The 24948-nt window shown below is 34.2% G+C and overlaps 2 protein-coding genes across 5 annotated transcripts in view; one reads left to right on the top strand and one right to left on the bottom strand.

The window, feature by feature from the left end:
• The window catches only part of LOC120637668 (spectrin alpha chain), a 58648-nt gene extending 54235 nt beyond the window's left edge, over window positions 1-4413 (bottom strand). For 3 of the 4 annotated variants that reach the window (XM_039909604.1, XM_039909603.1, XM_039909602.1), the window contains exons 1-2: window positions 4288-4413; window positions 1567-1660 (exon numbers count right to left, since the gene is read on the bottom strand). In XM_039909604.1, the coding sequence (XP_039765538.1) occupies window positions 1567-1641 (75 nt within the window). In that variant the 5' untranslated portion in view covers window positions 1642-1660; window positions 4288-4413. Of the gene's footprint in view, window positions 1-1566; window positions 1661-4287 lie in introns of those variants that run through there. The other variant, XM_039909605.1, reaches the window with a different exon arrangement.
• Window positions 4414-5345: 932 nt separating this feature from the next.
• The window catches only part of LOC120623297 (protein vav), a 43571-nt gene continuing 23968 nt past the window's right edge, over window positions 5346-24948 (top strand). The window contains exons 1-3 of the mRNA XM_039889246.1: window positions 5346-5630; window positions 8647-8822; window positions 12034-12093. Of these exons, the coding sequence (XP_039745180.1) occupies window positions 5412-5630; window positions 8647-8822; window positions 12034-12093 (455 nt within the window). The 5' untranslated portion in view covers window positions 5346-5411. The remainder of the gene's footprint in view (window positions 5631-8646; window positions 8823-12033; window positions 12094-24948) is intronic.

Below are 24948 nucleotides of genomic sequence, written 5' to 3' on the forward strand. Positions count from 1 at the left end.
ACCGAAAACCTAATAGTTTTTAAGTAAATTACTGCCTTATTTTTTACTAAAGATTCAGCGAATCTTGCGAATCCGTTTGTATGGAAAAATAAATATCCTTCTTTTGACGTACTATTTTACAGGGTGATTCCTTAAGAAATATTATATACTTAGGCATCCTTCAATATTATTTCGTAATTCGGTTACACGTTGTATAAGGACGGCAAAAAAATCATGTGCGTCGTATACAAAATAATTATTTAATGGGGCTCCCCCATTAAATAATTATTTTGTTCTACTTTTGAGTATTTGTTGTTATAGCGGCAATAGAAATACTTCATCTGTGAAAACTAACGCGGTTACGGACTGACAGAGACAGAGGTATTAATTGTCCCTTTTTACCCTTTGGATGCGGAACTCTAAAAAGGATCTCAGCTGCAACATGGCCACTATCTGTACCTGCGCCAATTGCATAGTTGCTACTTCAGATCGAACTATGCACTTATATTTAATACAGGGCTTATAAAAGGATTAGAGTTAAAGCAAAATGCAAATCCTATTTAGTAAAAAACAGTAACAAGTTAACAGCCAAATTAAAAAGACAACAGTCGTTTACCTTTGACCTTAATGACAAGACTAATCAAATCAACATTATTTTGTACCAATAAGGTGGCTTTATTTATAACATATACTAAACTTATAGATTTAGCTATAATGTAAGGCACTTATTAATTGTTTAGTAACAAGCATTGACATATTTTTTTCAACAATAACAAGTACATACTAAGTGCATTGGTGTTACATAAAAATATAAAAATAATATATTGCTTTATACAAATGGTCATGTTACTAATTTACTAATACAATGGTCATAAGGTTAATATACTTCATGCCTAGAGTTGACTACTATGTTTCCAAATTTCACACTCGAAATTGCGGGTAATTTTGGAAAGTTTGCTGTTTTTAGGGTACACATAATGTGCTTATCTTTACACACCTGTTTTATAAATTTAAAATAACAATACAAGAAATTTTTCGGGACCGACAGAATTTGGACCCGCGACTCTCTGGCAATCGCGGTCTGAGCGCTTTCTCCAATTAAGCTACGGCTCTCCTACCGTCGGTGCCGACATTAGTATAAATTCAAATTCATTTATCACCAGTTCGAAAAGCAGATTCTACCGAGAAGAGCCCGCAAGAAACTGAGTTGCTCTTTTCCAACATCAACATTTACAATCATTTTTCTATCTTGCGGGAGATGAGAGCGAGGCTGGCTGCTTCCACTCTACCTTGTCATAAAGCAATTCATCAAATGTATACCTTGCTGTATTAGATGTGATTTTAATCATTTTTTAAATGTATGTAGTGGTAGGTCAAGAACTACCTTAGGAATATATATGCCTTTCACATCAGTCTTATAGCGACTGTAGCGTCATATAGTAGGAAAAGTTGCAGTTTCGATCTACTTTTTCAAAGGTCCATATTACAATAAGACACGTTTTGAAACAAGAGATGACACATTGCATTTTCATAATTTTTATATAACACTAGGTAAAACACTATTAAAAATTATAAAAATTTACACACCTGTTCACGTCGCTCTTGAATATCCTCTGCCGTCTCAAGGATTTTCACCTCCTTTGGTGGTGGTATCTGCTCCATGTTAGGTGCGTCTTGTTATCTACAACAATTATTCAAAATATGATATCCTCCTAACAATCATGTTGTAATCATCATGAAGTCATGAAAAACAGAATATGGTGAAGATGAAAAATAAATAACAAGAAAAATTATGAACCATATTTCGAAAAGTTTCGGAACAATAAAATATATTTACAGAGTTAAGCTGAACATACATAAAACGAAATAAACATCCAAATTGATAACCTCCTCCTTTTTGAGGGAATTTGGTTTAAAATGTAAGTAAAAGTATTAAAGCATTATGGTAAATTGAAAGTTTTTACTGAGCTACTTTTTTTTAATTCCTAGTTACATAACACCTTGTTGAAATGTGAAGCCATAAAAATTCACTGGGGTGACTAGAGTATGTACATGACCTGATTGAGTGAAATATGTGGGTGTGGTTCCTTCCTCAATTAGGAATGTAACATCCTGTTTCTTTGCAGCTGTTACTAAAATGGATCTTTTTTTCTTCTTTAAAGAAAATGTTTGTTCTTTATAGAAATAATGTAGTGTTCATTCTATAAAATAATTAATATTTTATAGACAATATCACATCTTATCTTTTATATAAAACTATACCATAATAATAGCTTCATATTTTTTTTTAAATAAGTACTTTGAACAACTTATTTGCTTATAAAATAAAAGCTTTACTGCAAAGTTTGACACAAACACATTACTCTTTTCTGAAGATTATGATCTAACACTGATGTTAAATTTTATATGAAAAAACTGCCATTTTTTAATAATAATAATAAATAAATATAAATATACTACAACAATACACACATCGCCATCTAGCCCCAAAGTAAGCGTAGCTTGTGTTATGGGTACTAAGATGCCTGATGAATATTTTTATTAATTATATATATAAATACTCAGAATAATACATATTAACACCCAGACACGGAAAAACATTCATGCTCATCACACAAACATTTTCCAGTAGTGGGAATCGAACCCACAGCCTTGGACTCAGAAAGCAGGGTTGCTGCAAACTGCGCCCATCGGCCGTCAAATTTAGTTAAATATAAAAGAAAAACAAGTCAATTGGTTGAATGTATAAGGTCACTCCATACTTGACATCACTATGTGATGTAACCACACAACCTTGTGTATGATTCATCACATTAAGCTAATCAGCAATATAAAGATACATCAAAGCATGCATTGTAAAGTATACAATACTCATTTATGGTTGCTGTTTGTTGCTATGCTAATTATTATGATTTTAGTGCAATCTGTGAATTTTTAAACTACCAAAGATTTATTTTTAACTATCTTCTATTTACCCCAAATCTATCTAGATTCTTTAGCAAAGCTCTTTTTAAACAAGGCTTGGCTACCTTTTAACTATTTTCCAGCTTTTAGCAGCACATGCTTTATGACATAGTGGTTATGAAATTACCCTCATATTTAATTTTATAATTCTCTAGATACAGTTTGTAATCTCAAGGCCTTACAAATTAACGTGGACTAACATAACAACAGAATAGTTATTCAGTTTTTTGTCACACTTCAACTAAGCGTACCTTTAAAAAGGGAGAGTGTAACAAATTACTGTAAGCTATTTCATACCTCTGTTCAGGATAAAATGTTATTTTATACCTATGCAATAAATAGAGTTAATGCAATTACACAACTCTGACAAATGTTATGTTCAACTCTAACTTGTTGTGTTACTCTAAATTCTTGTATAATTCTAAAGTTGAATACATTATGTTGAATAAAGTATAAAGTAGAAATAAGTATAAAGTGTAATAAAGAAATGTTTATTACTTTATTACACTTTATACTAATAAATATAGTTATTGTATGATTATATAACAGATATAAATATTATAAGTAGTCATTTAAACTTAATAAGCATAGATAAAAGGATTTAAGGTACTATGCATTTTATTAATCTGAAGTGTAACAATTTAAGAATTTTTTTTATAAAGAATAATTTAAAAATATAAAAATAATTTAGTTACTAAACTTCCTCCATAAAATGTATGACAAATCGTAATTATCAATTATAAATTATGTGTGTTTTCTCTCCAATAAAGTAACTATTATTTTAAATAATAAAGGTATTGTGTTACTATCAATTGTTATAGCAATAATACAGTTACTTTAATCTCTGAACTGATCGAGTTCCCTTGATGATATAGACTGAAAGACACTAATCAATAATTTAAACAGCAATGCAGTACTAACAAATGCAGCACAGTCACAAGGGATTAGAACACCGTGAAAGTAAGGGCGTTAGCGGCGTTGATCTAGATTTTAAGATTACTTAGTGACAACGCGACCATTCGACGTGCATCGCTGACCCCGGTCTCCAGTCTACATACCTATACATCCTTCCTAACAATGACGTAATGGTCCAAAATAAACCTCTAAGGATAACGGTAAACTTTATATTTAGATATCCGCAGAAGTATTATTGGGTACAACAATAATGTAGATGTTATACTAAATCGATACACTAATTAATCTAATATAACACGTATGATTCAGAGAAAGATTTACCGTGTAGACGGAGGAATTCGACCGCAAATGGGTGTGTCAGATTAGATAGTATATTCGGCTTATTGATTTAGTGATCTCAATCATATAAAATGAAAGTTCTACACTTACCAGCAATGTTAATGATGCACTAATACTTCTAAATTATGTTTCTCAAGCACTTTTTACAAGTTTCCAAGAAAAATCTTTCGTTCGATACACATCTCACATCAATCCTCTTTCGTCAATGTTACCACTTAGTAGATGCCAGAATATCCATAAAATAAATAGGTTGTGTTGCCAGTAATTTAAGCAATTCAATTTTTAAACTGCTATGTTACTATCGCGTCAGTAGGTTAAAACTGGTACGGTTCGGGCTGGCGTATTCAAAATAACTATTTGTTAATACATTATTTGATTTGACTAAATATATAAATATTGCTATTCTAAATACTATACGCCAAGTGAGGATCTGTCTAAAAGATTATTTGTTTAATTTGAAGAAACGTTTTATTTATGAAATCTGTATACAAGAAAGGTTTGAGCTTTGTAGACCTTCCATTGATTTCTTTCCGTCTTCATCCATCATGCTCTTTCATATGATTTATAAATAAGTTTTATGACATATATTGATTGTCTAGCTTTCCCCGCGAATTTCATTTCGCCTTAATATTTTTTACATCACAATGTCTTTGTAAAGTACAATACGTACTTACCTACTCCGGATTATTGTAACTCTTCAACGGTCATATCAACCTTTCAACGTTTATAGACAACATGACGTGCGCTGGTATGTGATATATACATACATATATGAAATGTTTTATTACTAATGAACGGCTACATGTGTTTTGATTTAAATTTTTTTTTTGATAAATATTATATTTTAATACTTATTATCCTATTCCGGACTCACAGGAATCAAACTAATTAAAAATAATGAAAATAGGTCCATCCGTTCTGAAGTTATAAATGGTGTAACTAACACCACTTTCTATTATAAATATAGAATAGATGAATCAAAAGACCTAGTTTCCAGATAAGTTAGGACGTTTAAAAAAAATAAGATTATATTATATTTTACGAGTGCCAACACTAAAATTTAGTTGTCAAAAAATACTTGTTCTGCTATGGCTCTCCGATGTTTGTTGTATCAATTTGTATGTCAATTATCAATTAACCCTTGTTAATTATTAAAAAGCAGAGCTTTGTGAGAGAACTATCGATGTGCAGTGTTGCGTGAGTGCGAATGAATCATGGCGACTAGCGGCGAGGACCTTTGGCGTGAGTGCGCGTCCTGGCTTACGAGGTGCAGTTTGCTGAGGCCCGATCATAAAGCGAATTGGCCGACGAGTACTACACACGACTTAGCGTATACCCTCCGGGACGGTGTGCTTCTCTGCAGCTTGCTGAACGTGTTGCAGCCGGGATGTATAGATATGAAGGACGTGAACCAGCGTCCCCAGATGGCACAGGTATGAGGTGCAAATTTCGGCGACCTTCGTTCCAATTACAGTTTAGGTGTTCATATTAATATGTATTCGAGTGAAAAAATTGTAATGTGCCTTCTTTTCCCCACAAAATATACTATTAATTTTTCTGATATAAGCCTGGGTATATGCTATGGAGAAACAATAGAATAGCATAGTATATAATAGTCCATCTATATCATATCTTTGTATCAATAAATAAATTTGTTGCTATAGCGTAATGCAATGTTATAAGTTATGTATTGTGCCAATGTAATGTTTATGTTTTTAACGTACAATAATTACACTTATGTTCATAACTCTTTAATAATTAAGTTTTCAATATGATTTCCTTATTACTACACGGATTGGATTACTACACCAGTAATCAAGTTGTAGTATGGGTTTATTGAATTGCCATAACAATTCTATACTAGTAGCTCGATATTTCCAACTGAATATAGTTATCTGAGTAACCTACAGAATAAATTACCTGATGAATTAAACCAATATTTGCAATTCATACTAGATTTGAGGAGGATTGAAAAGTTATCATTATACTCTTGTGATGCATCTTGAATAACAAATTTGTTTGCTTATCTATCTTCTTCTTCTAAATAAATAAAATGAATTAGCCAAAATGTATGTTTTAGTACATTAATTACTTTCAAGCAACTGCACCAAATTGGATAACTCGTTTTTTGTGTTTGTTATTTTCAGGATGTAGTTTTTATAAAAGACAAAATGAAAATATTATTTCTGCTAATATTATGCAGCTGTTGAATCAATCTCCTTGATATTTAGCATACATGTAGATTGAATCCTTGAAATGGACCTAGTGGCCAGGGTATGCAGATGATATAAAATGAAGAATATCTCCATTACAAGTTATAAAAAACTAATATATATTATAGGCATAGGATAGGCATACTAAAGGCATTGTAGAAGTTATAAAAAGCCTACCCTTAAGTATTTATAACTCATACTAGGGATTTTCTCAATTTTATATCATCTGCATACCCTCTATGCACGCCACTGGATGGACCTAAGATATAATTTATTTCAGTATATTAAAAAACACAGACAAAGTTGCAGGTATCAGCTAGTTTTGAATAATAATACTATATAACACCTTAATATAAAAGAGAGGATGTTCCCAAGTCATTGATTTAATATCAACATGTACAGTTAGCCACCCATTCATGTGATATTAATTATGCATGCGTGTATGAACGGTCAGGACCTCATTGATGTTTGTATCAAATGCTTTGAAGCTGCCTTTTATTATTATCTACATAGGAAACTAATGAATGAACTACTTTGTACCATATTTATGTTAGCGTAGAGTTTGTTATCTTTTTAATAGTGGTCTTTATCTTTTTATTGGGAGTTTTTGGAACTCTGCTATTTATATAGATCAAAGTTTCTTAATACACATATATAGATACTTTTGAAACGTTGTACATATTTTCTTCTATGGTTGTGAGCTGGTTATGATTATATCTGATAAATGATATATCCATCTCAAAACTAACACGATGAGGGCCACATTAGCCAGAGTTAATAAGAGAGATTCACAAGTCACACTGAATTAAATCAGGGTCTCCTTTAAAATAAGAGTTCCAATTTATCAGGATTTGAAATGTCCCATTTTAAAACTAGTATCCAGTCAGTAAGGTTAAGGCCAATCTTCTGCGCCACCATAGCAGAGGCGCAGAAGATTGGCCTTACCTGGAGTAAAGTTAAGCATGTGGCCACAGACAGGTCGCAATGGTGAAGTGCTGTGTCTGCCCTTTGCCCCAAAAGGGCGATGTAGGACACAAAGAGATTCAGTCAGTACTATTTTAATATGTAACTTTATAATTTGTAGACTACAGATTTGGTGACTTGATTGTTTAGTTAATTGGTTAAAATAATAGTTATAGTCTATAGATTATTGACAATGAGCAGCACTTAGTAGTAGCTAGTAGTAATGTTTATTTGAACTGACCAATTATGAGCCTAGCTTATACATTAAAACATTTTACTCTTAAATCTTAGTAAACACTGCAGTCTACGGCATATAAGAAATATTCTGAAACGATGATAGCTATTAAAGATTACAACTTGGGCTAATTATTTTGTTATGGTTATGGAGAAAAGTTCTTATAGTACTATTATTTTGTCATACTGAATTATAGTAAAAAGTTTTAGTGGTTATTCCATTAGATATTAGCCTGAAACATTCAACCCATTCTCATTTGAACCAAACTCGGATGTATTAATATTTGATAACTATTGTTTTATATGCAACATGTAAATGAAAACCGATATAATACTTCCGAGGCTTTAGAGGTACATTACTTACTGTCTTTGAGACTTATCTGTGGACTTGAAATGCTAATAGTTTTTGAGTAAACCATTGCCATAGTTTTTACTGAAAAAATCAGATACAGCCCTAATGCCACATGCAAAAGTAAAATCAAGTGACTCCTTTTACTTTATTAGGTACGCGTTGCATAGCGTAGGTACTATGCATGTGTCGGTCTTTTATCTTCAATAGGGTTTCATAAGTAAACACTTAGAATGTTTTAAATTACTTTGTATGGAAAAATAAATATGCTTCTTTTGATTTAAATTTTTCACAGGGTGTTGTCCTTATGAAATATACTTATGTACCTTTCAATAGTACTTAAAAGGTGTGCATTTGTTTTTTTTCTTGTTGAGTGTTGTGTGTGTGTGTGAACTTGTCATAGAGGTCTCTATCTTTAAAATTGTAGCAGGCTAACCTGTGAGGGGTATGGCAGTTTTATTAATCCCATGCCTATAGTTTGTTTCTGGAACCATCACTAAGTTAAAGTGATAGTTCCAGACTAGTCATGATTGCATCCCACCAGATTACACCAGACCAAAGAAAATCTGAAATTATTAATTAAAACATTGCTTTGCGTTTGCACTGAGTACCTCCCACTTCTAAGACCACAGTGCACACCATTTCATCTGTTAGTTCGTCAAAATTGTACAAACGATGTTGTCCTTACAGTTTCTATGCATGAGGAACATAAAAGTGTTCCTCCGCGCTTGCCACGAGGTGTTCGAGCTGCGGGAGACTGATCTGTTTGATCCCTCAATGCTGTTCGACTTGTCCAACTTCCACCGAGTGCTGTGTACGTTGGCCAAGCTCAGCCAGAGTCCGAAAGCGTTGGCTAAAAATATACAGTAAGTATTTATCCCCTATTTAATTCTGAGCTTAATTATTAGAACGAAATGTCAATCTGCTCTTTTCGGTGGATTTGTTATTTTCAACCACACACATTGATTACAATAAACTAAAATGCGAGAATTTAATAATGATCAATATTCATTGTATAATATATAATTTTTATTTAGAACCGAATAGTGAAGAATGGTTTTGCACACGTTTTGGTGAATTTTTAGGCATGCAGGTTTTCGTCACGATTTTAGCTTCACCGTTTTCATGTTAGTTAATCATATAGCTAGTGAGGTGTTTTAGCACATACCGAAATAAATAAGCTATTTTAATGCAATCGATATTTATTATCGGAAAGGCTGAATGCACATTTATTTTTAACAATTTTAAATTGGAACAAAACTGAGTCTGGTCGAACTGGCGAGAATGAAAATTGGTGTAGACGTTTTCATTAAAGTTAGATTGAAGCTTTGTTTCTTGTTGGATTTTGTAGGTTTTTATCACGAGCATATTATTATTATGTTTTTTTTCCTTTTACGCCATCGGTTGCCTGGAATAAATCGCTATGTAGCGATAAGGCCACCAAATTATACTCTCTTGATATGTATTTAAATATCTCTGTAACTACTTTTTTTCTTTGGTGTAGAATAAAAGTGTATTCATTCATTCATTCATTCATTTATGTAGCCAGGTTCTGGAAATAAGATTTACTAAAATAAATAAGCTATTACAAAACAATCGTATTATAATACTAGATAGAGTGAAAAAAAACCTGGCTAAGTTTGTTGTGGGCTCTTCTTTGACCAGGGCGCGTTTGGAACCCTCCTAGCTTTAGTTTTAAGTTAACGAATGCAGTTATCACCATCACTAACATTAGTGTAACATGTTAAATGTATGAACGCTTCATAAGTGCCTGTAATAAAGTCTACATGAATAAAACACTTTAGAATTTTAGAATTTGCATTTGAATCGATATTTATTATTAGAAAGGCTGCATTCACATTTATTTTTAACAGTTTTGAATTGGAACAAGACTGAATCCGGTCGAACTGGCGGGAATGAAAATCGACGATTTCATAGGTTAGATTGAAGCGTTGTTTCTCGTTCGAATTTCTAGTTTTTGGTCACGAGATAATAACCGAGACCGACGAATTAACGTACTTTCCTTACTCCGGGCTGGGATCTGAGAATTGTCAGAAAGCCCGAACCCAAACAATTATTCTCCAGTTACTCGGTTTTGTTACGTTACGTCCGAAGCTGCAAGGGAGTGCAACTTGCCGCAATAAGCAAGTTAAATAGTTGGTTATATATTTTTTTTAATTACCTGTTTAAAAATCATTGAGGTATATTAACCTCTAAATTCTTTGATATAATTGAGGAAAGAGGCCTTCGCAGTGATCATTCACTTGTTACCTGACTAGCGAATAAGTTTAATTATGCAACATGACACACTAAGTCCGCACGCGCCGATTTGTAATCGGCGGTTTAAATTAATTAATTATGATGACATGGTGGAAGAATTTAGTGGGTAGGTATTATATGTTAGTGTGAGATCGCAAAATTTTAAACGTTAACCTAGATTCCCTGTGCTAGGCTGCTATTCGATTTATTTATATATTTTTCTATGTAATAGCGGAAAGTAAAGTGTCTGAAGCCTGAAATACCAGATAATAGAGACAATTTGGTAAAGTTCACTTTATAATTGTTGGTACCGGTTGAAAAAAATTCGGCTTGATCAAAATTACTGATTTGTTTTGGGGCCATCGAGAGCTTTTTTTGTAACTAGAAAAATAACGGGTTCTATAATTTAGGAGTAATCATTTTACGTATAGGTAAGTTCATCCTGCCTTGCCTGGTCATAAGTCCTCTTTTTTCCACAAATCCTTTACGGTTCAGGCCGTTACACTTTGGAACGCCCTGCCGTTCGAGATTCGTGAGGCGCAAACGATAGACATTTTTAAGAAACAAGTGAAAGATCACTACTTGTCTGTATCGGCCGGGCATTCATGGGAATGATACATATTTTTGCGGGTTCTTTTATTTTATTAATTTTTTTATTTTATATTTTTTTTTAATTTTTTGTTTTAATTATGTATTTATAGTAGCGTATTTGTATGTTTATATGTTTGTATATATGTATGGAATATATTTTATATTTTTGCACATATCTTTAATATGTTATGTTTAGTATGTTTTACTATGTTTTATGTTTTTTTTTATGTAAATTTAGTTTTACGTCCTAATATTTAATTTTTTTTGTTGTACCACCTACTTATTTCTTATAACATTTTCTTGTATGCCTTTTGTTGCCTGGAAGAGATCGCTATTTAGCGATAAGGCCGCCAAATTGTACGTTCTACCTTATTGTGCTGTTGTATTTGTATCTCTGTAAATTTTCTCTGTGGTGTACAATAAAAGTGTATTCATTCATTCATTCATTCATACATTCATCATAACTAACACATAACAGCACGGGTCTCCTCCAACAAAGAGAAAGGGTTAAGGCCGTAGTCCACCACGCTGGCCCAGTGCGGATAGGTGGACTTCATACACCTTTGAGAACATCATGGAGAACTCAGGTATGCAGGTTTCTTCACGATGTTTTCCTTCAACGCACCTAACATTGATAAGTTAGAGGTGCGAACTGGGATTCGTACTCGCCTCCCCGTAAGTGAAATCGAAGTCCTGGGCTATCACCCCTCATTATCTATAGGTAATTAATCACCGACCTCAAGTGGTGATTATGGGCAAACCCTCCCGTTGGGAGAGGCCATTAGTCCAGCAGTGGGCTGTTATAGGCTTTTTACGACTGATCATAATGGGTAGGTTAGGTAGGTAAGGGGATGAATGATAATGTATTAAGTGGGGAGCGGTTGGAAATGCTTTTTATTTAAACTATTATCTGGACGGCAACGAAAACTCTAGACGGTCATAAAGAATCCCATCGTACGCGTTGATGCATTAAAAGTACATTCTGAAACTAGGACATGTATTTTGACTTTATTTTAAGAAACGTCTAACGTGCCGTTAAGCGATTTAGCGGTCCATTACGAAGTCGTGTAGAAACCGATGGGTTTTATGTGCTACGCTCTCTAACAAGTTAGCCCTTTACCATCTTAGAATGCATAATAACTTACCACCAGGTGAGATAGCAGACACGGGATATCTTGTAGTAGAATAATACAAAAAGAAAGTACTTATAATTTTTTTTTCTTGCAGGCCATTTTCCGCAAGAAGGACACAATCCGAAGAAGATATCTACAAAGATTTGCAATCAGTGTAAGTAATATTTCTAATTTTGATATTAATTTATTCTTTTACGATACATTGCGCATTATATATACAGACGTTGACTCATAGAAAGAAATTTATACATTGCGAATAGTTCTATTATGCGTTGATGAAAAGCCTATGTAGGGATGCCGCAAATATAGGTAGATAATAAAATAACAGCTTAAGAAAATTGACGGAAAAAGTAGATTCAGTTAAAAATGTATACAACTTAATAATATTTCCAAAATGGCTTTTATTATCAAAATTAACTGTCTGAGAATAAATATTGTATTAAGTGAAAATGACGAAATATTCGTCTTATATAAATAATCTGACCATGGAAAATGCTTATGACAAAGTAAAGACAAAAAAATTCTGTAAATGTCTCTTGAAAATTATTTGGAGTAACCATCATATTCCAGACTTGCATTATGTTATCAGTGGTGATGTGGTCGATCGGCGAGACGTGTCGAGAGTTAAAAAATCGCACGCCATTGTCAATTGGTTGGTACATTGTTCCAAGTCGCGAAACTGTTGAAATACCTGTATGAGATGCGCGTCTCTCGATCAAGACTCCACCAAAGTATTTTATGACGTTGTGAACCAGTCCACGCTATAGTTTACAATATCCATGTCCCATGTGAGGAGGTAAATACCCTACAAGGTCACATTCCACCATCAAACATCGTAGCCAAGCGCTAAATTGTACTAGGAAGACATAAAAACAAAGTAAAGCTAACCCGCTCCTAGCGTACATAACACCTTTACAATAATTGTACGCAATCGAGTTTCCTTGTTTTACTAGTTATATTGAGAACCTACTAAATATAGCTTTGATATACAAAATTGCACATAAATAAAAGAAAAAGAAAAGAAATATGAAACTACAAAGTTAAGAATGGTCTTATCGCTTTAAGCGCTCTTCTCCAGACAATACTTATGCCCGTTTTCACTAACGACGAACAAGCCAATGCCTAAGTAACTAGCGCCTAATTAAAGAAGATTCTTAGGTATGCATTTACCTTTCACCAATCAATTTCATATTCAGTAGGCTGAGTGCTAACTTCTCTATGATTCTTACCACAAGTTGTTGTTACAAACATATTTTGTGTTTGCATTTTCATGTTTTTAATTATTCTTATGGTTTAAGGTTATTAAAAAAAACGTTTTTTTTTCATCTGTTAAATGTCATTTTACGAATTCTATAAACATCACGCACCGCCGAATCGGTGTTGTAACTTTAGATGGCGCCGAACGACGTAAGTTATCATCTAAGAGTTGGTGAAACGCTTTTTCTCTACGCATCACACAAATCATTAGGCATCCGGCTTAAGCGTTTCCTAGGTTTAGTGAAAACGGGCATTAATAGAAGAATCAAATAATGGAAATGGCATAGTGCCATTGGTAAACTTGTCATAACATAAAGTACTAGGAATTCATAAAACAAAACGATGGTGTATATTCGTTTTCATACGAATTAAAATGTAATGCCTTTATAATAGCGCGGCTCTCTCAAATGAGGTACCACCGCCATATGAAGTGGTGGAGTACGAGGAACAAACGGACGCAAACGAGGTGCCATGGATACAATTCACGATACCCAGCGTCGCCTGCGAGGATCGAGTCGAGGAAATATACGAGGACCTCTGCTATGTGAAGTTCACCTCCGATACGCCTGAGGTGGAGATTTTTTTAGTTCGCTTGTTATATAGGAACGTGACAAGATCTTAATTGGTTAATCCTTATTAGTCAATTTAAAATCGCTGTTGTAGTTTTTCTTTTCTGTTTTTATTTGTGCTATTGTTTTTTAATCTACGATTTCGTACCTGTTCATTTTTTAAATAATTAACTTTAATTAGTCCGCACACGTACTCGTACTTAGTTGCAAAAAAAAAAAAAACGATTTCCTGGACTGAAAGTAGCTTACGTTACTGTCCGTCCTGTTGTTAATGTTACGACGTAAATGACTTTTCGTGTTAAAAATACGAATGTTACAGTAAACTATTCTCGGAAATTTCAAGTTACTCTCCGTCAACTCAAGTAACTCTGTGCTATATATAGTCACTCGTGTGTTCTTCACAGTTTACCCAGGTATATAATGCCAAAATTGGACTAGCAAAGATTTGTATCTATTTACTGGAACATTGCATGAAGTAAAACATTACATTGTGACTTCTATCGAGTGTAATGGCCGTTTTACACAGTGCGAGCTAACATGCAAGTTGGTCTGCCGAAGTGGTGCACTACGCGCAACGTACATGACATACCTTACTAGTTAGTTAGTCGCACGTGCGAGTTAGATAGGGGCTCGCATCCGAGTTAGTAGCTCACCTATCACTTGACAGTAACTCGCACTTGGCAGTAGCCCGGACATCAGTCGCATCGTTCTGACGGGTTCGGCAGTAGCTCGCCGGTGTGCCATTTCTAACTGTCTTTTTTTTTTTTTTTTTTTATATTTTTCAATTCTAAGCATAATATTGTGATCCCCCTTATTACAGTTTTTGCAATCAAAGTCCCCAAGTGACATACCGTAGGTAACTCCCAATCAATTTCTTCGTATTCTAAAGCTACAATCTCAGAAGCTCGAGAAGCTAATTTTAAATCGCATCCCTTGCGAATTATTCAAACAAAAACCAGCCTTTTCTATATAAAACAATAATGTTGTTTATATCAAATGTTTTGGCGTTCAAAATTTAATAAACCATATCACGTTACGAATTACGATATTGTTACGGTCCTATATAATAGGCGGACACGTTTAGAGGCCGCTTGCACGTTTCCGCTGTTTTGTAATGTAAATATACAAAAACTTTTAAGAGTTTCGCATTCAATCTATTAATAGTATATGTAAATAGACTAGGCGATACATCACAGAAGTTCGATTTCCAAGAGGAACAACAGTTTTACGTGTTTGCAATCCACATAATATTATCAACACTCCATTTTTTCTAAACTTCAACTATTAGGTACTTTACATTTTACTAGGGTAAACAAAAACGTTACTTTTTAGTGTAAAGTAAGTTTTACTAAAAAAGTGAGGTAAAGTAAATGAAAACAAATGAAATAAGTTTTTTTTTATTATTTTCTTAACAATTTGAAAATAAACCTCTCTTCTCTTCTAGCTAAGTTCTCTAAAGAGTAACAATAAGATTCTTAACATTAAGACAGGTAAGAGAAAACAGACTATAAGTACAAACAAATATATATGTAATTCACGAAATTCTTTACTAGCAGCGGTAATGTATAACGGTTGTATGAGCAAGCGTTTCGAATAAACTGAAATGTTGAACTATCCATCAAAAGTTGCCAGCTAAAAATTTTCATATTCTTAAACCATGGAATATAACATTCATATGCAAAAAGTTTCAAATTCGGTCAGATTTATGTCGGGCAGATAAGTTTGATTCGATTTAACTACATATTTCTTAGGTCTGAGGTAAGGTAAGCACGCCATTCTATACAGCGTGCTTATCTCCGCGTAAGATCGTATCATGATAATAATAATACATTTTTCAATACAAATTTTGATAGAGTTATCTCAACATTGTAAATAATTAAAAAAAAAAAGTATATTAATGTATTAATAATACTCGTACGAATGCTATTGCTGATTTGTTTACGCTCAAAAGCCAGACTCTAGTAGGAAGGTCTCTCGAGTAGGAAGCTAAGAATTTTCAATAGCAGCTGGATATAGCGTGTATACCAAGCGGTACAGTAGCGCTTTATTCACTCATCGTCATTCGCGAGATTGACTATAGACAGTTCATAATGCATATATGTCAAACGTCGCGCGTCGCGTTCTCAACATCGAGCGTCAACTTGACTTTCCTTAATATTTTTGAAACGCTTTGCCGTATTTCAAGTGGAGTTCTCCAGCTCGCCACCCATTCCAGTAACCTACACTTATGGAGGGTAGAGGTAAGGAGAGTCATCTTATATGGGAGAAAAGTTGAAAAAGTGTCCAGTTGTTGCGCTAAATAACAGTTCAAAAATCCTCCACAATGGCGCTGGTGGATGCACAGGGTATGGTATGAATGTAGCAATCGTAGATGAATTGAAGTATGCCGAGTTAAAAAATTTAATGTCATTATCGACTAAAGTAGTTAATTATTGAGAATTTCAACAACTTACGTTGTACAAAATATTGTGGTAAATATAACCTTACAGATTTATTATAACCAAACGTGCGTTTAGAGTGATTTTATTTCGTAAACAGTAAATAGTACGGTATTTATATTTGTAAGAGTTCTTTTAAGAGTTACCCTGATGCAAATGTGGCGCCATCCTAATTTAATACATTTTGACGACACTTTTTCATATACACAGATGACTCTCCTTACCTCTACCCTCCATACCTACACTGTAAGATCTAGTTGAACTGACAGTTATTACCACCAAGGTATCGGATAGATGTCCGGGCACTAGTGGATTCGTAGACTAATGAAGTCTTTCTTAGGGATTTTCAAACTACGATATCGTCCCTTTATGTATTTAATAGAATATAGTAGCTTATACAACTTTAATAAAGCATCATAATAACATCATCATCTTATCACCTCATTGCCGGCCCACTACAGGGTACGGGTCTCCTCCCAAAATGAGGAGGGGTTAAGGCCGTAGTCCACCACTCTGGCCCAGTGCGGGTTGATGGACTTCACACACCTTTGAGAATATTATGAAGAACTCTCAGGCATGCAGGTTTCACACGATGTTATCCACCAACGTTGAAGCAGGTCATATTTTATTGGTTAAATCGCACATAATTTACATTCTGTATGAGCTAGTTTAAATTGTTTTTTTTGTAATGTAAAGCCGTTGGTAAAGCAAAAAAACAAAATAACTTAGAGGGGCATGCTGGGATTCGAACTCGGCCCCCCGAAAGTCGAAGCCCTACCCACTGCTAACACCGCTTTAATAAAAAAAATCAAGTAAAAAATACTCTAATATTGTTGACATATATACATACAAAATAACAAATCCCTCTTTATAATATCAGTAAAGGTTATCACAATTTTTAACGTTAAAATATAATTAGGTATTTCGTACACTATAGGTTATTCGACTTGCGTCACAAGATTCAAAACGTAAGCATTCCTTGTAACACAATACTCCTTGTCAAAGAAATATTCATCAGTTGTTCTTCTATTCCATATAACAATCGTTAACGCTATCGTTTGTTGTATTGTTATCTTTTCCAGTGCATCTGATACTTTTCAGAATGTCAAATATAAGTACGGATATCTATATAGATATTTGCGTAATCTATGTGCCTTCTCAAGAATTATCTACACATTCTACTTATACCTATCGGTGTTCAGTAACTTAATACGAAGTTTCCAAGTGAATCTATAGCTCTACCTATTAGTTAGTGACAAAGGGCGACACTTTGAAGGACTTGTACCTCGCATGCAGTGTCGTGCATAGAGGGTATGCACAGGGTATGCAGATGATATAAAATGAGGAAAATCCCCAGTACGAGTTATAAATACTCATGGGTAGGCTTTTTATAACTCAACGCCAATCCTTAATTTTTTTATAACTCGTACTTGAGTTTTTTTTTTCATTTATATAATCTGCATACCCTGTGCATGCCCTCTATGCACGCCACTGCTTGCATGCCCTGCGAAGTGTTGCTTGCTCTTTTTGAAGGCAGAGTTTTAACCGACTTCAAAAAGGAGCAGGTTCTCAATTCGTCGGAATCTTTTTTTTTAATGTATGTTATCCGATTGCTCGAAGCCGCCTGAACCGATTTGAAAAATTATTTTAAAGGGCATACTTTCTAGGATGTCCAATTCAAATTTTATCGAAATCGGTCGAGCTGTTATTAAAAAATCAATAATAATGTAACCCATGAAAAAAAAATCAATAATGATGACCTATGGCTCTGAAACATGGTCGTTAACTATGGGCCTCATAAGAAGGCTTAGAGTCACTCAGCGGGCGATGGAGAGAGCTATGCTCGGAGTATCTCTACGCGATCGAATCAGAAATGTGGAGATTCGTAGAAGAACCAAAGTTACCGACATAGCTCAACGAGTCGCGAAGCTTAAGTGGCAATGGGCCGGGCACATAGTTCGGAGAAAGGATGGACGTTGGGGTCCCAAGGTGCTGGAATGGCAGCCCCGTACTGGTAAGCGCAGCGTTGGTCGACCCCCAACGAGGTGGACAGACGACATTAAGCGCGTCGCAGGTAGCCGTTGGATCCAAGCGGCTCAGAATCGTGGAACTTGGAACTCCCTACAAAAGACCTATGTCCAGCAGTGGACGTCTATCGGTTGATGTGATGATGATGATGAATGTAACCCATAGTAGCAAATTTTCGCTTTTTAGTTCCTGGGCGTATGTCGTGAAGTCTTTTTTTAATTTAAAAAATAATTTATATATTATTATTAACATCAGTTGAGTCAATTATCATCACTATTAGAAATAATTGTTGTATGTACGCAAGACTTAAAATAATTAGACAACATCTTACACTGAAAAGTAACAACTTCTGATGGACGGTTCTGTATATAAAGTGCATTGGATTTTACGATTTGTAAAGGGCTTAGTTATCATGGATTATCAGAGCTTCTTCTTACACATTAAGCTATTATCATCTGCTTTTAGATGAGTGGTTTTTATTTGTTTTTTTTTTGTACAAAGTTTCGTATAAAAAATGTAGCAATGTGTAGGTATAATTAGCTGAAAATGAAATGAAACTGAAAATAATTTATTTGTTAACTTAATTTCATTACAAACAACTAATAATTCCAAAGTATTTGGATAATTTTTTCATAACTTAATGTTACGTAACTTTTTAATAGCGACCGATAAAACGTTTAGCGAATTTGAAGGAAACGTATCCCTTAAATATTAAAAAGATTATTAAAAAATATGTGCATTGCGGAAAAATCTATTGTATTATTTAGCGGTTTAAAAGATTGCAGCAATATGTATTGTATATAATATGCTGAGATTCAAAGTTATGATATTTGTAGCGTTCATTAATAACGCATATAAATGTGTCAGATAGCGCACTGAAGTAATCTAAAAGGTCGTGTCTTATGATATAACAATAATACAGACTTATTTCTTCGAATATAAGTACACGCTCGGAACAGGTGTACGCTCCCGTGACTAAACAAATTCGCTAATAATATTGTATATGTCGACAAAGTTTTAATCAAATTCGCTGAGGCTCACGAATATCAAGTTCACCGTCACGTAATCATTGTAAAAATGTTTGCCCGACATATCTAAATTCGAAGAAACAAAAAATAACCGACTTCTTCGGTGAATGAATTTAATACTAACCAAAAATAAAATACATTTTTGTATAAATCTAACTTGTTGTATCACATAGTATTATATGTGCTACATCTAGCTGTCAGTCGGGAAAAATTTGTAACTACTACTGACTTTGATAGAATATATGGGTATACCCTGATGAACTGAATAACTAGGCGTAACTGTTTTGAGTTGTTATGTCGTGTGATTGCGTAAACAATGAATATTTATGCGATAGTCTCTTAAACTCATCACTAGTTTATATTTAATTTAAATGGCGGTCTCATTTATATCGGGATAAACCCCTTTCGAACGAAGAATGAATTTTCCAAAACCGTCTTTAAATGACGGAGTTATGCCTGAACATACATATAAAAAAAACGAAATGATAACGTCCTGTTTCAGGGAAATCGGTTAAAAACGACAAAACCAAAATAAATGCCGAAATCCTCAATGGTTTTGAAATTTACCTCCTCCTGTTTGAGGGAAATCGGTAAAAAAATTACAAAGCCAAAATAAATACTTAACATCTATGTTTATGTACCATGTGCAAGCAAAAATTATCCTACTTAATATTATGAATGTGAAAGTGTGGATGTTTTTTACTCAATCACGCAAAAACAGCTCTACTTAACGGATTTTGATGAAATTTGGCATGCATGTAGCCTTTGACATGGAAAAGAACATAGGCGACCTTTTATCCCGATTTTCCTTAAGTATAAGTATTAAATATTTTCAAAAAGAGTAACCCCAGATCAAGGGGCTATGGTCTAAGACTTGGCAGCAGGCATCGTCTTATCCTTCCAAGCACTTTAGAGGCCATAGAGTTATACAAATGTGGAAGCCTTTGCCTGACGATGTAGTGACTGCAGTCCTATCACTAAACCAGTTCAAAAATAGACTGGACAAACATCAAAAAGCGAAAGAGCACAAGAAATGATATAAATAAATATAAATAATAAATATACTACGACAATACACACATCGCCATCTAGCCCCAAAGTAAGCGTAGCTTGTGTTATGGGTACTGAGATAGCTGATGAATATAATACAAATAAATACTTATAATATACAGATAAACACCCGGACACTGAAAAACATTCATGTTCATCACACAAACACTCTGTTCCAGTTGTGGGAATCGAACCCACGGCCTTGGACTCAGAAAGCAGGGTCGCTGCCCACTGCGCCAGTCGGCCGTCAAACGCAAATATAGACGCATCAACGAAAGCTGTTTAGTCTATTATATAATAATAATCATTATTTAATGTGTTTTAAAATATTCTTTAAATTTATGCATTGCTAGGTCCAAAATTACCTTAGGAATCATATTATAAAAGCTTATACTCAATCACACAAATGACTTCTGTACCTTATGCATATGTCACTAATTTATGACCATTTCTTGTAAGTCGACTGTTTATATCATCTTTTTGTGTTATAAAGACTAACTAAACTTCTCACGGAGGGATTCGCGCGATTTAAGTTTATATATTGATCGTACAGCTCTTTTCTGCAATATAAATATAGTTTCGATATCAGCAGCTTTACCCCATAACAAGATTCCGTAGGACATAACACTATGAAAGTACGCAAAATAAACAAGCCTGGCTATTTCAATGTCAGTAATCTGTCTTAATTTTCTGGCTGCGTAGGCAGCCGAGCTTAGTTTACCCGCTGGTGTATCTATATGGGCACCCCACTGAAGCTTTGCATCCAAGGTCACGCCCAGAAAAACTGTGGAGGTCTCTATTTTTAGTGATTCACCATTAATCATTATATTTTAATTAGTAAAAGTTAAATCGTTATTGTAGGCATTTGCAAGGAAACATAAGAACTCAGGAATATTAGTACGTGTAGACGTTTTTCTGCTCCTCCGGGGAAGTGCATACTCTTGCCGCCAGAATTTATCGCAATGGAATTATATCTCAAGGGGTTGGTTGCCGGTGTTATTACAGGCGCAGAAAGCATCTACAACTCAGGTTGATAGACACTGTAGGTCGTATTCCTTGCACGTCCTGCAAAGTGTGGCTCTGTTCATACGCGATGGTTTCCCGCTTACCGTCAGGTTCAAGACATCCGCTTGGTCGATCAATTATCACTATAAAACAAATAACTGCCGTTTGAAAGTCGGTTGTACCATACATTTAAACTAGACATGTAACATCTTCCCCATATAACAAAGCGTCCTAACATAATATTTACTCGCCGCACCCACGCGCCTCGTTTGAAGCCTAAAATAACTAGCTCCGAGCTCTTGCTTGAAAAAGTATTGATATTTTTTTAATGATACACGCGGTATCTCTTCATAATATTAAGGCTCTTTTTTCATCAGGGCCAAAGTTTGAAAGTCGCGATTGTTGACGCATTCTTACCTATTATATTCTATAATCTTAATATATATAAATCTCCTGTCACGATGTTTGTCCGCGATGGACTCCTAAACTACTGAACCGATTTTAAATTAAATTGGCACACCGTGAGCAGTCTGGTCCAACTTAAGAGATAGGATAGCTTAGATCTTTAAGTAAAGTCACAATTTTATTTTATTGCAAATTATTTGTCTATAATTAATTGACAGTCACATGTTATATATATATATATACACAACTATGCTCATTTAAGGCTTAGCGATACTGAATACTTTAAAAACAAAATCAAACGCAGACGAAGTCGCGGGCAACAGCTAGTTGATTATAGATTTCAGCTTCTGTAAATCGCACTTCCATAAAGATAAATTATTTTGAAAGTCAATGCCGTTTACAGAACCATGATAGGTGGTCTGGATTTTTTTATACGCATTTAACTGCAAGCGATGTGAATGTAAAAGGTACTAAATAAATAATTATCGTTGCTACAACTGCCATTAAAAACAATATAGTCTAGTAGTTATACAGTGGGTGTTATTACTATTAACACGTTATCACTGCTGATTTATTATAAAGGCCCGGAACATCAATATAACAGTCTTATGGCAGAAACCTATTTTAATAAACACAAAAAATAATGTTAAAAAAATGTGCGTGTACTTATGTACACGCGTTAGAAGTTATACTACTTTGGCGTACCAAGATCTTTTCAAAAATGTAATCTTACGCCTTATTCTACGTTTGTAGAGAAAACGACACTAACAATAGAAAAAAAGGTATTTTATATATTGAAAGTTTTATAATAACGCCACCAAGTATCACTGAACATTAAAATTTGAGGTTTTGTACAATTGAATAAATTAAACCACCGGAATGAGCCCGCAGACTTTTAAAATTGTAAGTGTACACTGTCGAACATTTTTTTGAAAAACTAAAATGACGACTATAGCCAACTTCAGGGTGTCGGTTTTTGTGATAATGTGCGCGCATCTTAAAAAGTTAGCTGGCGGACGATGTATTCCCCTCTCACTCGGTTTCGCGACTATCTTCATCCTGTTAAAATCGTGTCCACGTGCGCGCGCATTTCGTACATCGTATAATTTCACTACCATGATTTTTCTTTAACGCCGCTAAAGAAGTATAACTTCAAAAAATCAACCCGCTTGCGTACTTTGTAACAATTATTAAATCTCCTTATGGAATAGCGAAATAATAATACAATTATACTCGCAGAATTTCATGATATAAATTATTTTTTGTACCCGGACAACTACTAAAAAATTAAAACGCACAAGCAGTAATTTCTCTAAGTAAAATCAATTATATATTTACCATTAGAGCGTAGCAAATTCATTCTATACTTTCTAAATTATTTCTACACAATAATATTGTTCTTAACGGAGCTTCAAATATTCGGAAGTGAATATTTACGTCTTCGCTCTAACATTAGAAGTAGACAGCGCCGTATCAGATTGTAATTACATTTGCATAATTATAGAAACTTTGAAGGTATGTATAATAAATGTACTACAAGTTTCTAGACAGCATGATCTTAATTTAAATATTTCTATCGCATTATCGGCTTCGATACTTCTTAACCGCGTTACTAATAACTAATTAACGTAACGTTAGCGTAACTAACGTAAGGTCTGTCTGGCTGTTAGGGGTGTTGGTTTAGTTATAATAATAAATAAATATATACTAAAACACACGTCGCCATCTAGTCCCAAAGTAAGCGTAGTTTGTGGTATTATATGGTGGGAAGATAACTGATGAATAATTTTATGAATAAAAGACATAAATACTTATAACATAATACAAATAGAAAGAAAGAATCGTCTTTATTATAACACATTTGTGTAAACGTTAAATTTTTTTGTGTCATAAATTTGTTAAAGTAAAAATGGGTGGCAAAGGAGCTTGCTCAGTATAGCTGCATCCTAAAAAGCGTAGCACTGGTTTTCAGCCAGCCCCCTTATCTTCGTCGTCACTGAATCCTCGCAACTAAAAAATAACAAAACAATCATAAAAAGGGACATTGACACTAAACATAATTACATATGAAGGACATCATAAAAAACAAAATGTAACTGATCTAAGTAAGAGATAAATAATAAAAATAAAACCACAATCAAAAGAATAAAAAAATGTCTACTATTATTTAAAAAAAAAAAAACAAAAATTATCATCACCAGACACTGAAAAATATTTATGTTCATCATTTTCCAGTTGTGGGAATCGAACCAACGGCCTTTGACTCAGAAAGCAAAGCACTGCCCACCGCGCTAGTCGGCCGTCTACTAATTGCAATACCCCTACAATAGGTTAGCCCTTTATCATCTTAGACTGCATCATCTGTTACAAGCAAGTGAGATTGCAGTCAAGGGCTAGCTTGTCTATATAATATTATAAAAAGATCTAATGAACCGATTTTCAAAATTATTTCACCAATAGATAGCTACGTTATTATGGAGTGTCATAGGCTATATATCAACCGAAAAGAACTTTCGTGGGAGTCGTACTTACAAAGTAAGTCGAAGAAGAAACGGTCGACCGAAACGGTTTTTCGTTGCGAACGCCGCTTTAACGATGACATATATATGATTGAGTTCTATAGAAAAGTTGTAGAACTTGATAATGCCTACGAAAAAGTTCTTGATAGCATATGTATAACTATTATAGATGATAAAAAAGTAACATTTTCAAAGTACTTTATACCATTGTACAGGAGGGTCAGAAACTCATTCACTAAAAATCTAAGCAATCCAAAAAACAAACTGGCGTTTATGGTCATGTCGTTATCTTTCAACAGTTGTTACCGGCGTTTATTACGGTTCTTTACGAACCAACCATCCGACCATCTGTTTTACTGGGATGGAAGTCCTATTTCAATCATCGTCCTTTCAACTAACTATGCCAAAAATCAAATTGATTTGGTTTCTTAGTTAGGGTGTGAAGGAAGGACAAACAAACAAATACACTATCGCGTTTATAATATTAGTTAGGATATGATGTAATGCACTAATCGACAAGCTTATATTCCCGGTAGTTTCCCACTTTCGACACACAAACAATTAGTGTACTAACTGCTAGTAGAAACGATCCTAGTCACTGTCCCTAACCAGTAACAATGTTAGTGGCCTGGCTCTATATGGCGACATGTTGACATTATACTTTCGATGGAAAATTAGAGTTTTCCACGCCCCCGGAATCACAGTGAATG

Source organism: Pararge aegeria, chromosome 4 (assembly GCF_905163445.1).
Source record: "Pararge aegeria chromosome 4, ilParAegt1.1, whole genome shotgun sequence".
NCBI lineage: Eukaryota > Metazoa > Arthropoda > Insecta > Lepidoptera > Nymphalidae > Pararge > Pararge aegeria.